The sequence below is a fragment of the Clupea harengus genome, chromosome 9 (assembly GCF_900700415.2).
Source record: "Clupea harengus chromosome 9, Ch_v2.0.2, whole genome shotgun sequence".
NCBI classification, from domain to species: Eukaryota; Metazoa; Chordata; class Actinopteri; order Clupeiformes; family Clupeidae; genus Clupea; species Clupea harengus.
The window spans coordinates 5,680,261-5,693,687 of NC_045160.1; the positions used below are offsets into that span (position 1 = coordinate 5,680,261).

The 13,427-nt window shown below is 41.8% G+C and overlaps 1 protein-coding gene across 1 annotated transcript; it reads right to left on the reverse strand.

Annotated features, from left to right (window-relative positions):
• Nucleotides 1-4,634: 4,634 nt before the first annotated feature.
• On the reverse strand, nt 4,635-12,267 carry LOC122133189 (olfactory receptor 13C2-like). The gene is made up of 5 exons (XM_042708797.1): nt 12,134-12,267; nt 9,036-9,061; nt 8,575-8,864; nt 8,227-8,490; nt 4,635-5,591 (listed from the first exon to the last, which is right to left on the reverse strand). Exons 1-5 carry the CDS (start codon nt 12,265-12,267, stop codon nt 4,635-4,637), a joined length of 1,671 nt encoding a protein of 556 aa, XP_042564731.1.
• Nucleotides 12,268-13,427: the final 1,160 nt, after the last annotated feature.

The window sequence follows — 13,427 nt, forward strand, 5'->3', positions numbered from 1 at the left end:
GGTCAGAGGTACTCTAGCAGTGTTACTATAGTTACTCTGGGTTGGCCCCCCTGGGCCTATGTTATGTGTTTTTGCTTTCTTTTCTTTTAAGTCTGATATATGTATTGTCATCGTGTTTTTGTTACTCCTGCCAAGCAGTGCTAATTTCGTTGACGAAAACTATGACGGAAAATATGCGTTAATGGCCTTTTCCCCATGACTAAGACAAACTTCGAAAACGGATCTTTAAAAATAAAAACTATGACTAAATCTATTTTAACTTTCGTTGACGAGACGAGACGAACATGTTGGTGGTTGACTAAGTCACAATTTTTTTTCTTTTTTTTTTCTTAACTTGTATGCACATCATTGGTTGAATGTTGCCCGGTCCTGTATCTATCCTTCCTCCACTCCCTGAGATGCCCAGACATGCAACTTGATACAAGTGACGCCCTAACAAACGTTATGATGGCTCAAGTTCAAGCACTCGGTACTGGAAGAAAAAGAATAGATATCTGGACAGTCTTTAATTATAACTTGACAGAAAATAAAACACAATGCACCGCAATAACGGGAGAGAAACCTTGTGGCTTCAAAATATGTGGGAAGAAAAGAATACAACAGGAGGCACCTGAAAGTGCAACAAGACAACCCTGCCATTTATGCCAAGGTAAATTAGCTATTAACTGTCAATGATAATTAGCTAATGTTAACTAGTTATTAGAATATATTAGCCAACGTTAAGTTAACTTCAAAGGGGCAGTCGAGTGTATAGGTTGTGTCAGCTTGGATAACTAGCTAGTCATTTTCGATTGAAACCTCCCGTTTGGCTTGGCAAATGAGTTCCAAAACGTTTAGCTAGCTAACGTTAGCTAACTATGAGGTAGCATAGCTAAGTTATACTAGCTATCGATAGCTAGCTAAGTTATACTAGCGATAGCTAGCGCATTACAGAATGGACTATAGGGCAGGCCACGCATGACATTAATCAAGCAAAAAGAAATGAATATGTGATTGCTTTACATATCCTTGTGTATTTATGCAAGTGTTATTATCATTGGCACCACTTTCAACTCTCAAAACTATCCGTCTAGCTAAATCTGTTGGTTATCACATTGCACAGCAATTCATATGGAGGATATGTGGTTGATTTAACTCTAAGGCCAGGTAGGCATAGTAGTTGTCAGAGGTGTAAAGTAACGAATTACATTTACTCACGTTACTGTAATTGAGTAGTAAGATGATAATGAGGACTACCAACAAGCTACGGACGACCAACTAGCTGAAGCACCGAACTTTCCACCAGTTGAAATTAAAGAAAATGAAGAAAACTCGTGGCCACATCTCAGCAAGCAGTTTGCCTTCCAACGTAAAAGAGGCGACAGCTATATAATGCTGTGTAGGCTGTGCCTGCCCCGCAAGACAGAACTTTCTGCTTATAAAAATTGATCTTCAAATCTGCGCAAGCATGTGTTGGTAAGTACAGTATTTGTTCTTTTCCATTAGTAGTTCATACAGCATTTTTGTTGTTTAGTTAGCTTTGCTCCATTAAGCAAAATATGCGTTTCATGGCACTATAGCCTAATTTTAGCTAGCACTTGCAACTGCCCTGAGTATGCTAACGTCGACGATAGGCTAGCTATACACTCGTGTACAGCCCTTGTGTTAACAGCCGTCATCCAATAGACTAATAATAATTCCATCCCCGTCTTCCATTCGTTTCAGGTCATAGCATTATTTTGTTCAGTCTCTCATATTGTGTTAAAAACTGCAGATCAGTCATCAGCAATGAAATACACCACATAAACTGATATTAGGCTAATCATTTGGCTGCCTCCCATGCCCTGAAACAGGAACGATGTGAATGCGCACACCATCTTTGTCAGACAGTTGGACAAGTCAGTGTCAATGTGTATGTCGTTATCTAGAATTTATCACGATTAGTCAAATATTAATAACGATAAGTGGTGGCTTTGCAACATGCGCGTCTTTCATGTTCATGCGCAGGGCTCTCGGTTAGCAAGAGTTGAGGATTATGAATTGTGATGCATGTAGAAATCGAAAATAATGCTAAAATTCTGTATATATACTGTAGGTCTGTCATCTAGAGTAGCTATTTATAGCTATTTCTGTGTTATGATGCACTCTTGATGGCAGCTCGAATACTTAATTGTCAGAAATGTTGTTTGTGATTCTACAGGTCTATGTCAGACAACACCTTGACCGGATGTTGGAGGCTGGAGCAAGTTGGACAACATTCATCAGATGAAGATGATTTATTTTCCTCAATGAAGTCCAGAAGGTCAGCAGGTACAGGGGAGTTAGAAGGGTACCTAGCCTGCGTCTCAGTCAATATGGATCTGCTAAACACCTTTCAGAATATCAAAAAACTGTCCCTGAAACTCAATACTGGCCTACCTGCCTCGGCCGCCTGCGAGCGACTCATTGCTGTTCACTGCAAAGCGAGCCCGGATGAACTCTACTCACCTTGAAAATCAGCTGCTGCTCAAACTCAACAAGAAGTTTGTAGACTAATGCTTAATTTATGCTACTCCGAGCCCTCTCCGAGCAAACCTCGTATGGGAATCTCGTACGGGAAGTTTGAAAAATGAGTAGGTGCACGACAGCCTCTCCGAGGTGCTCGGAGAGGGTTCGGAGAGAGCGGTTAAAGTCGGAGAGGCGTTCCCTGTGTTCGGAGGGGCGTTCCCTATATCCGACTCCGTGAAATCGGAGTAGCATAAATTTCGCTTAATGCTCAAAAGGTGGACACAAGTAAAGTAACCAAAGTTTAAATATACAGTGGGGCAGCGGCATTTTTACTTTTTATTTGAGCTGTCATGTGGTTCATGTCTTGACATGTCCTCCCAAAAGTTCTTAAGTGTTGTGTTGACATGTTTAATGTTTTAAGATTCTCCTTTAATTAAAAATAACTAATTTTTGTATTGGATCTATGACCCCTTGTCCTTTTTTGCACTATATAGGAGCGACCCCCATGAAGTTGTTGAAAGTAACTAAGTAACTTTTACTTAAAGTACATTTTAAATTAACTACTTTTTACTTTTACTTGAGTAGATTTTTAGATGGGTAATTGTACTTGTACTTAAGTAAAATTTCATCAAAGTAATTGTACTTTTACTTGAGTACAACATTTCCGTACTTTTTACACCTCTGGTAGTTGTATTGTGCTATGACATCATTTGAATCTTCAAAATCTAGACTTGATATTCTCTTATATTTTAATGATAATACTGTTAATTAAGTGTTGCCTTAAAATTATTATTTACATTTAATTAATTGGAATTCAGCTGTAGGAGATCTGTATCTTAAAGACTAATTGCATCCACAATGTAAGTACTGCAAGCTTGACTATTATGCAGTTGTAGACACAACACAAGGGGTCCCTGGGCCTGAGAAGGGAAGGAAAGGAGTTTAATGTGGCTATAAGATGGACTTTTATATGTGACTAAAACTAGACTAAACTGTAATGAGACTTCGTCGACTAAAACAAGAATAAAAATGTTCTGAGTTTTCGTCAAAGAAAACTAGACTAAAACTAAGGAGGATAAAAATGACTAAATGTAACTAAAACTAAAATTAACACTGCTGCCAAGTAAAGAACAACAGAAGATCTGTATCGAAATAAATTATTTATTGCTTATAACAGCCTCGGTTTGAATCCATTTAATTGGGTAACATACAAAGTATTGGGGGACTTACCATATGGTCACATTTAATTAACAGGTATGGCCAAATACTTTTGTCCATATAGCGTATTTTTAACTAATCCATACACCTCCAGAAGATGGGGATAAAAGAAGGGGGATGAAAGGACTTGGCCATGCTGAAATTCTTGGTGGGTCTTAGAGGAAGTTACATTTTGAGTCAGTCAAGGATGAATCATGGACATATCCAGGGAAGTTGTTCCAAGACTCAGTCTGTCCCTTCAGAAAGTAATTTATGACAACATGCCTCATACCAACTCAGATCTGTAGTGTCCTTGGGGCTTATATGGTAGCACTGGCTAACATTGTAAGCAGTATGACCTAAAGCCTTTTAAATTAGCTTGCTATATATGTTATGTATATTACATCAACTTTTTTGTTATCAGTATGGTGTGGTACTGGGAAAGATCAAATATGGACACAAGTCTGCTTTGTACGCAAAGAGTAGTTAAAGCTTCATATATTCCTTTGACAAAAACTTGTGAATAAACAGCTATCAAAAATGTCATTGTAAAGTCTAGTTAGACTAATTTTGGCATTTGTTTACACCATAGCAGAGTATTAGGCCAAAGGATGTACAGAAATGTGGTATTCTCTGCAAGTAAACACATACTGATGAAAATGTATTACATTTTACTGACAACATCGAAACACAATTACACAAATGCATTTACTTCTTACCATGACTCAATGCAATCCTCTATACATATGAGAAATTACACCAAACAGGGCCTCGCATCAGAATCCCAGCATCATGACATTGTTAAATACAGTGCAGTCCTAATAGTTTCACATTAAAAGACAATCCTATACTAAATGTAAGTACATAAGGATTTTTTTCTCAAAACATTCCTAATTTGCTGAGACACCTGATCTTCATATTCTGCTTAAACACATAACGCAAAATACTGATGAAGAAACAATATCAGACACTCAAATGGTCCGGATTTTTCTTTCCCAAATTTTTGAGATGCTGTCTCTAATTTCCTTATTTTTTATTCCATAAATAACTGGATGCAACAGTGGGGGAACAAGGATGTAGTTAATCGATAGCAGAACATTAGCCTCGCCAGGTAAATAAGGGTTGAGGCGATTATAAATGACAGAGAACAGTGTGGCAATTGAGAAATTGATAAAAACAATCATGTGTGGAGAGCAGGTTTCAAAAGCTTTTTTCCCAGTATTTCCAGAGGCCTTTAAAATGAACACTATAATTTTAACATATGACAACAAAACAAGAAACAGGGGGAGGATTACAAGAGCAATAATGAGACATATTCCATACAGGTTGGTCACTCGACTCTGAATACTTTCACCACAGGACAGGCTAGAAAGAGATAAATTATCACAAAATATCCTATGAAGAGTGTTTTTGCACAGGGGCAACTGAGAAGTAAAGAAAACCTGACCAAGTACACAAACTACAGGCACAAGGTCAGCAGCCAACGACAGCTGTCTTACTTTCTGTGGGGTCATGATGGTGTGATACTTCAAAGGATTAAATATGGACACAAATCTGTCATAAGCCATCACTGTCAGCACTGTGAAATTACAAATCCCGTAGGTTGAGGTGAGAAAAATCTGAATGAGACACCCAGCATATGAGGTTGTATTCATACCTGTTAAAAGGATGACCATTACCTTTGGCCAAACAGCTGTACTTCCAATTAAACCATTTACGATTAAGCTAAAGAGAAATATATACATTGGCTTATGCAAGGATGTGTCCAAGTAAATTAAAAGCATGAGGGTTATATTGGTTAATATAGATGCAATGTAAATAAGAAAAATTACAATAAAAAACCCATTTTTGTCTGAATTCATGTCCTTGTACACTGTGAGGATCAAAGTGCCAGTGATGGAAGACCGATTCATCTCTGAAGCTCTTGTCTAGGACAGAAAATCATGCAAAATGTCCAACAGTTGTAAAGCACATGCATGCATTTACATGCATCATATAATATGATTACAATGCTTAGAAATTAATAACATATGATGTCATTATAATAGTTATAATCATGAAAATGCTCTGTACTTTGCTTACCTTTCTTCTGTGTATTTTATATACAGTCATGTCATATGATTTTCAGGTAACACAGTGTAACTACACCAGTATATTGTGTATGACAACCACCCTTTTGCAATGAAATGCTCTGGGCTCATGTCTGCGTATCTCGGCTCTACCTCTACTTTTATACGTTTTTCTGCCAGCCACGTTAACAGTGTACCTAGCAACCAAAGCAGGTCCCCCTGAGTAACTCTCTCATCAGGACTTTGACCAATGATACATATTTAATTAATAAGGTTCATTTTAGGATTTTGACAACAAACTAAAAGTACATGGAATGATACAAAACCATACTGCCACCTAAACCATACAGGTTAGAATAGAATCACCACATCACATAAACCACACAGGTTACTGATTTTACTCTGAATAGAATCACCACATCACATAAACCACACAGGTTACTGATTTTACTCTGAATAGAATCACCACATCACTTAAACCATACAGGTAACTTACTTTTCTCTGAATAGTATCACCACATGTCAGGCTAGATATAGCCAAATTATCACAAAATAACCTATGCCGTTTGTATTTGCAGAAGGGGATCTAAAAAATCAGGAATATTTGACCAAATACCAAAGCTGCTGGGATGACGTTTGCTGCTAACAACAGCTGTCTTACTTTCTGTGGTGTCATGATGATTAGATTCAACTTTATTGTCATTGCACAGAGTACTGTAGGCAACGAAATGCAGTTTAGCATCCAACCAGAAGTGCAAAATAGCAAAAAGAGTATGTGCATATGTAAAGTGTAATAAGTGAATAAATAGATATGTACAGTAAGAAATAGATATGCAATATGAACAGTAATTGGGACAATAATAGCAGCAATTGAAGTTAGAAGTGTAGGTATGATAAGTATATGTAAAGTGCAGGAGTAAGTATTAGTAATATTATATTTAAGAGGTATTGTATGGTATAATTACGATTAATACAGTAATAAGTGAAAGAAAAAAAACATTCTGGTGCAAATGTTCAGTGGCTGGAGGAGGGTGTGGCAGTCAAGCCAGGGTGGAGGAGGGAAGTACAGTGCAAATGTTCAGTGGCTGGAGGAGGGTGTGTGGCAGTCAAGGGTGGAGGGGGGAAGTACAGTCACTGGGGGAGGTGGGGGTGGGGGGCTATCCCCGTGGTGCAGAGTTCAGTAGAGTGACAGCCGCAGGGATGAAGCTGTTCCTGAACCTGCTGGTCCGGGAACGGAGCACCCTGTAGCGCCTCCCAGAGGGGAAGAGGGAAAACAGTCTGTGGCTGGGGTGAGAGCTGTCCTTTTCGATGCTGCGTGCCCTCCGCAGACATCTCTTGCTCTGGACAGCCTCAATGGTGGGGAGTGAGGAACCGGTGATGCGTTGGGCAGTTTTCACCACCCTCTGCAGTGATTTACGGTCCGCGACAGAGCAGCTGCCATACCATACTGAGATGCAGTTTGTAAGGTATGGTACAGCGGTAGAAATTCTCTAGAATCTGAGGAGACAGATGGGCCTTCTTCAGTCTCCTCAGGAAGAAGAGACGCTGGTGTGCTTTCTATACCAGGGATGAGGTGTTGAGGGTCCAAGAGAGGTCCTCGGAGATGTGGACACCCAGGAACTTGAAGCTGGCGACACGCTCAACCTCCATCCCGTTGATATAGATGGGGATGTGTGTGCCAGCTTTCTTCTTGAAGTCCACAATTAGCTCTTTGATCTTCTTGGTGTTGAGAGCCAGGTTGTTGTCGGCGCACCACACCGCCAGGTGCTGGACCTCTTCTCTGTAGGCCGACTCATCGTTGTCACTGATGAGGCCAATCACCGTTGTGTCTTCTGCAAACTTGACAATGGTATTAGAACCATGTACAGGTGTGCAGTCGTAGGTGAAGAGGGAGTAGAGGAGAGGACTTAGCACACAGCCCTGTGGCAGGCCGGTGTTCAGGATGAGGGTTGAGGAGGTGTGGTTCTCTACCCTAACAGACGGGGGTCTGTTGGATAGGAAGTCCAGTATCCAATTACAAAGGGAAGTGTTGATACCCAGATCACTGAGTTTCGTGATCAGTTTGGAGGGGATGACTGTGTTGAAGGCTGAACTGAAGTCTATGAACAGCATCCTCACATAGCTGTTGTTATTGTCCAGGTGAGAAAGGGCGGAGTGTAATGCCGTGGAGATGGCATCCTCCGTACTCCTATTCTTGCATTAGGCGAATTGGAAGAGGTCCAGTGTGGGTGGTAAGCAGGTTTTGAGGTGAGCCAGGACCAACCTCTCGAAGCTCTTCATAATGGTGGGGGTCAGTGCAACAGGGCGGAAGTCGTTTAGGCTCACTGCAGTGGAGTGTTTTGGCACCGGCACAATGGGGGTGGTTTTAAAGCACGTGGGGACAGCAGCTTGGGCCAGTGACAGGTTGAATATGTCAGTCAAGACCTCAGCGTCCGGGGATGCCATCAGGGCCAGCAGCCTTTCTTGCATTAGTCCTGCTCAGTGCGGCACACACGTCGGTGGAGGAGAGTGTTAGGGGCTGGTTGTCTGAAGTAAGCACAGCCTTGATGGCAGCCTCCTGGTTGTCCCTGTCGAAGCGTGCATGAAAGCTGTTAAGCTCGTCAGGGAAGGAGGCATCACTGTTTTGGGGGGTGGTGTTGGTGGGTTTGTAGTCTGTTATGGCCTGGATGCCTTGCCACATGCATCGGGGGTCGGAGTTGTTCTTGAAGTGCTCCTCAATCCTTAGCTTGTGGCAGTGCTTGGCCTGCTTGATGCCCCTCTTCAGGTCAGCCCTGGATGAACTGTAGGCTTGAGCATCACCTGATCTGAAAGCGGTGTCTCGTGCCTTCAGCAGTAGGCGGACCTCTTTGTTCATCCATGGCTTCTGGTTGGGAAAGGTAGTGATTCGTTTAAGAGTGGTGACACTGTCTATGTTAGTGTTGATGAAGTCCAGAACGGAAGAGGCATAGGAATCAATGTCCGTGTGGGAGTCCAGTGTGGCCTGAGTGGCAAACACACTCCAGTCCGTGTGTTCGAACCGAAGCTGTAGTGCAGAGTCTGCTCCCTCTGGCCACACATGATGTGGTGTAATGGGGGCCTTAAAGTATTGTGTGAAGTCATCACAGATACACAAGATTGTAGTGGCATTGTAACCTGAACGCAGAGGTGTAAAAAGTACGGAAATGTTGTACTCAAGTAAAAGTACAATTACTTTGATGACATTTTACTTAAGTACAAGTACAATTACCCATCTAAAAATCTACTCAAGTAAAAGTAAAAAGTAGTTAATTTAAAATGTACTTTAAGTAAAAGTTACTTAGTTACTTTCAACAACTTCATGGGGGTCGCTCCTATATAGTGCAAAAAAAGGACAAGGGGTCATAGATCCAATACAAAAATTAGTTATTTTTAATTAAAGGAGAATCTTAAAACATTAAACATGTCAAACATTAAACATGTCAACACAACACTTAAGAACTTTTGGGAGGACATGTCAAGACATGAACCACATGACAGCTCAAATAAAAAGTAAAAATGCCGCTGCCCCACTGTATATTTAAACTTTGGTTACTTTACTTGTGTCCACCTTTTGAGCATTAAGCGAAATTTATGCTACTCCGATTTCACGGAGTCGGATATAGGGAACGCCCCTCCGAACACAGGGAACGCCTCTCCGACTTTAACCGCTCCCTCCGAACCCTCTCCGAGCACCTCGGAGAGGCTGTCGTGCACCTATTCATTTTTCAAACTTCCCGTACGAGATTCCCGTACGAGGTTTGCTCGGAGAGGGCTCGGAGTAGCATAAATTAAGCATTAGTCTACAAACTTCTTGTTGAGTTTGAGCAGCAGCTGATTTTCAAGGTGAGTAGAGTTCATCCGGGCTCGCTTTGCAATGAACAGCAATGAGTCGCTCGCAGGCGGCCGAGGCAGGTAGGCCAGTATTGAGTTTCAGGGACAGTTTTTTGATATTCTGAAAGGAGTTTAGCAGATCCATATTGACTGAGACGCAGGCTAGGTACCCTTCTAACTCCCCTGTACCTGCTGACCTTCTGGACTTCATTGAGGAAAATAAATCATCTTCATCTGATGAATGTTGTCCAACTTGCTCCAGCCTCCAACATCCGGTCAAGGTGTTGTCTGACATAGACCTGTAGAATCACAAACAACATTTCTGACAATTAAGTATTCGAGCTGCCATCAAGAGTGCATCATAACACAGAAATAGCTATAAATAGCTACTCTAGATGACAGACCTACAGTATATATACAGAATTTTAGCATTATTTTCGATTCCTACATCCATCACAATTCATAATCCTCAACTCTTGCTAACCGAGAGCCCTGCGCATGAACATGAAACACGCGCACGTTGCAAAGCCACCACTTATCGTTATTAATATTTGACTAATCGTGATAAATTCTAGATAACGACATACACATTGACACTGACTTGTCCAACTGTCTGACAAAGATGGTGTGCGCATTCACATCGTTCCTGTTTCAGGGCATGGGAGGCAGCCAAATGATTAGCCTAATATCAGTTTATGTGGTGTATTTCATTGCTGATGACTGATCTGCAGTTTTTAACACAATATGAGAGACTGAACAAAATAATGCTATGACCTGAAACGAATGGAAGACGGGGATGGAATTATTATTAGTCTATTGGATGACGGCTGTTAACACAAGGGCTGTACATGAGTGTATAGCTAGCCTATCGTCGACGTTAGCATACTCAGGGCAGTTGCAAGTGCTAGCCAAAATTAGGCTATAGTGCCATGAAACGCATATTTTGCTTAATGGAGCAAAGCTAACTAAACAACAAAAACGCTGTATGAACTACTAATGGAAAAGAACAAATACTGTACTTACCAACACATGCTTGCGCAGATTTGAAGATCAATTTTTATAAGCAGAAAGTTCTGTCTTGCGGGGCAGGCACAGCCTACACAGCATTATATAGCTGTTGCCTCTTTTACGTTGGAAGGCAAACTGCTTGCTGAGATGTGGCCACGAGTTTTCTTCATTTTCTTTAATTTCAACTGGTGGAAAGTTCGGTGCTTCAGCTAGTTGGTCGTCCGTAGCTTGTTGGTAGTCCTCATTATCATCTTCCTCCCTCTATCTTTCGTGACTCGGCACCGGCGGCTTGCATTGACTCCATCATCCACTCTATGCAGCATCCACCACTGCAATGAGAATTGTCGTGCGCGATTCATGCCTTTTGGTTTCCTGCCTTGAACTATGTTTTTTTTTTACTCAGTAACGGATGTAATTTCCAATGTAGCGAAGTACAATACTTCAGTTAAAATCTACTTAAGTAAAAGTAAAATTACTGATTTCAAAAAACTACTTAAAAATTACAAAGTACACAAAAAAAACTACTCAATTACATTAACGTGAGTAAATGTAATTAGTTCCTTTACACCTCTGCCTGAACGTAAACACGGGATTGTAGTGGTACGTCCAGGGTGCCATTTGTTGGGGGGGACCTCTGGTTTTTACATCCCTACCTCAGCTGGATGAATTTCATCCACAGGGGGGACATCCCTCAATTATTAAAAAAAAACAGGCATGTTGTGACAGAGTTTTCTTAAACGTATAGCCTACATCGCTGGCACTAACGTTCACCTGACCCGAACTGTCGGCAGTCTCGGAATTTGCGAACGTCCCCATGCACATAAATACATTGTAAACATAACAATATTAAATACACGGAAATTAGCATAGCCAGCTAAATACTGTAAAACGAGGGCAAAATGAAACAAGTCCAGAGCAGCATAGAGTCGTTCTTAACAGGACCAGCAAAAAAAATTCTAATCCAACCTCTACACAACGTTCACCTGACCCGAACTGTCGGCAGTCTCGGAATTTGCGAACGTCCCCATGCACTATAATACATTGTAAACATAACAATATTACATACACAGAAATTAGCATAGCCAGCTAAATACTGTAAAACGAGGGCCAAATGCTCAGTCTGCACAGTGGAAGAAGTTGAAGTGAATGCACCACCCCAGGAGAAGTCCGGTGACGAAGAGAACTCCGACGTTGATCGCGATGCTGGTAACCCCCGGGCCCCCCCTGTTTTTTTTGACAAACCGCACCCTGGGTACGTCATTGCTTACACATGAGTGGTGTGATGTGCAAATAGATTAGCCCAATTACCTTGTTCTCGTCTGTCTTTGTGGTTCGTTGTCCACTGATTGCTGTTCTCTCCCTCACTTTAGCCCCACAAATCCGTGAGCCTGGGACACTGCTTAAATCCAGAACGAGTATAATCCGAGACGCGTTGTACAGGGAGCACCGGAATCAACCAGCAACCTGGTAGCATACAAGTGGCTTCTGTCTCCTGTTGGGTACATCCGCTCTTCCGTGTCTGCTGCTCTTCCCAAGCCGGCTTCGCTACAGGTTCCTATTCTTACCTGGGGAGTCTCTCCATCAGGCAAGCAAAGATTCCTGTGCTTCCTTCCCTGTATAAGGACTTGTGACATCTGGAGGTATTGTACTGTGATTGTATATGTGTTGGCCTAGCGAAGCCTGAGGCTGCTAGAGCCATCCTTGTTGCGTGAGCTTTTAGGATTTATTCTCTATTTTTGATACTAAATGCCTATTTATTGATTATTTATCGCTGGCTGTTATTTATTGCTCCATCCTGTATTTTGGCTATTTATTAGAGGTTAGTGGACTGCCCACTGCTTCTTTCCCTGTTCTCTTTTTACTGTAACATTAAACTGTAATATTGGATGATTTGTCTATGATGTGTGTGTGTTGCCCAGCCACAGGCTTAAACTAACCTAGCGTGCCTGTATTAGAGTAATTTGTGAACACTGCCCCTCTGGGCTGGCGTAGTCGGCTACATTGTTGTCCCATAAGGCCTTACAGATGTGTTGAAGACAATGAAGTGAAAATGAAGACAAATCTGTCGTAAGCCATCACTGTTAGCACTGTGTAGTTACATCCATAGCTTCCCAATCAAAAAACTGAACAAGACAGCCCTCATATGATGAAGTATTGACCTTTGGTAACAAGAGGAATATAACCCGTGGCCGATTTCGTGCTTTGCTGGCTTCTTCCCGTTGCAGAATTGGCTAGCAGTCTTTTGATTAGCTGCTCACACTAAACTTACTTATTCTACGTTAGTGGTTCGTTCCTAGCTAACTCTGAATTCAGACGGCATGCGTTGCTTGACAGATGACAAAGGCCGTGTCTAGCGCATGGGGGGTTGCCTTTTGCAACGCAACAGTCATAGGAAAAACAACCAATCATATTTTTCCGCTCGGGGCATACAGTACAAAAAGATAGCCTGTTTTTGAAATCTTTTATATCGCAATGGATTATGATTTGGTTTCGAGGGTAATGATTGTGTATGCATTACATAGGAGGTATAGAAGGCAATGACGTGGTGTCCGTCGTTGTTGGGTGCACTCCATTTTTCTCAGGTACCTGGCCTCTGGGGACTCTTTCAGGACCATAGCGTTCAGCTACCAGATTGGGCATTCAACCATGTTTGGCATTGTCAGGGAGGTTACAAGTGCCATCTGGACCGCCACACTGACGAGACCATAACAGTTTCCAAAGTGGAGGACTGGAGGGCCATTGCTGCGCAATTCCAGGAGCGGTGGAACTTTCCCAACTATCTCGGCGCAGTTCATAGCAAGCATGTGGTCATTCAGAGTCCACGGAATTCTGGGTCCCTCTTCTTTAACTACAAGTCAT

Coding starts and splice junctions, on each gene's coding strand:
- LOC122133189 (XM_042708797.1), bottom strand. CDS start 12,267: ATGGCTCTAGCAGCCTCAGGCTTCGCTAGGCCAACACATATACAATCA. Junction 9,062..12,133: donor CTGATGGAGAGACTCCCCAG/GTAAGAATAGGA, acceptor TGCACTATATAG/GAGCGACCCCCATGAAGTTG. Junction 8,491..8,574: donor AGCCATGGATGAACAAAGAG/GTCCGCCTACTG, acceptor GCTGACCTGAAG/AGGGGCATCAAGCAGGCCAA.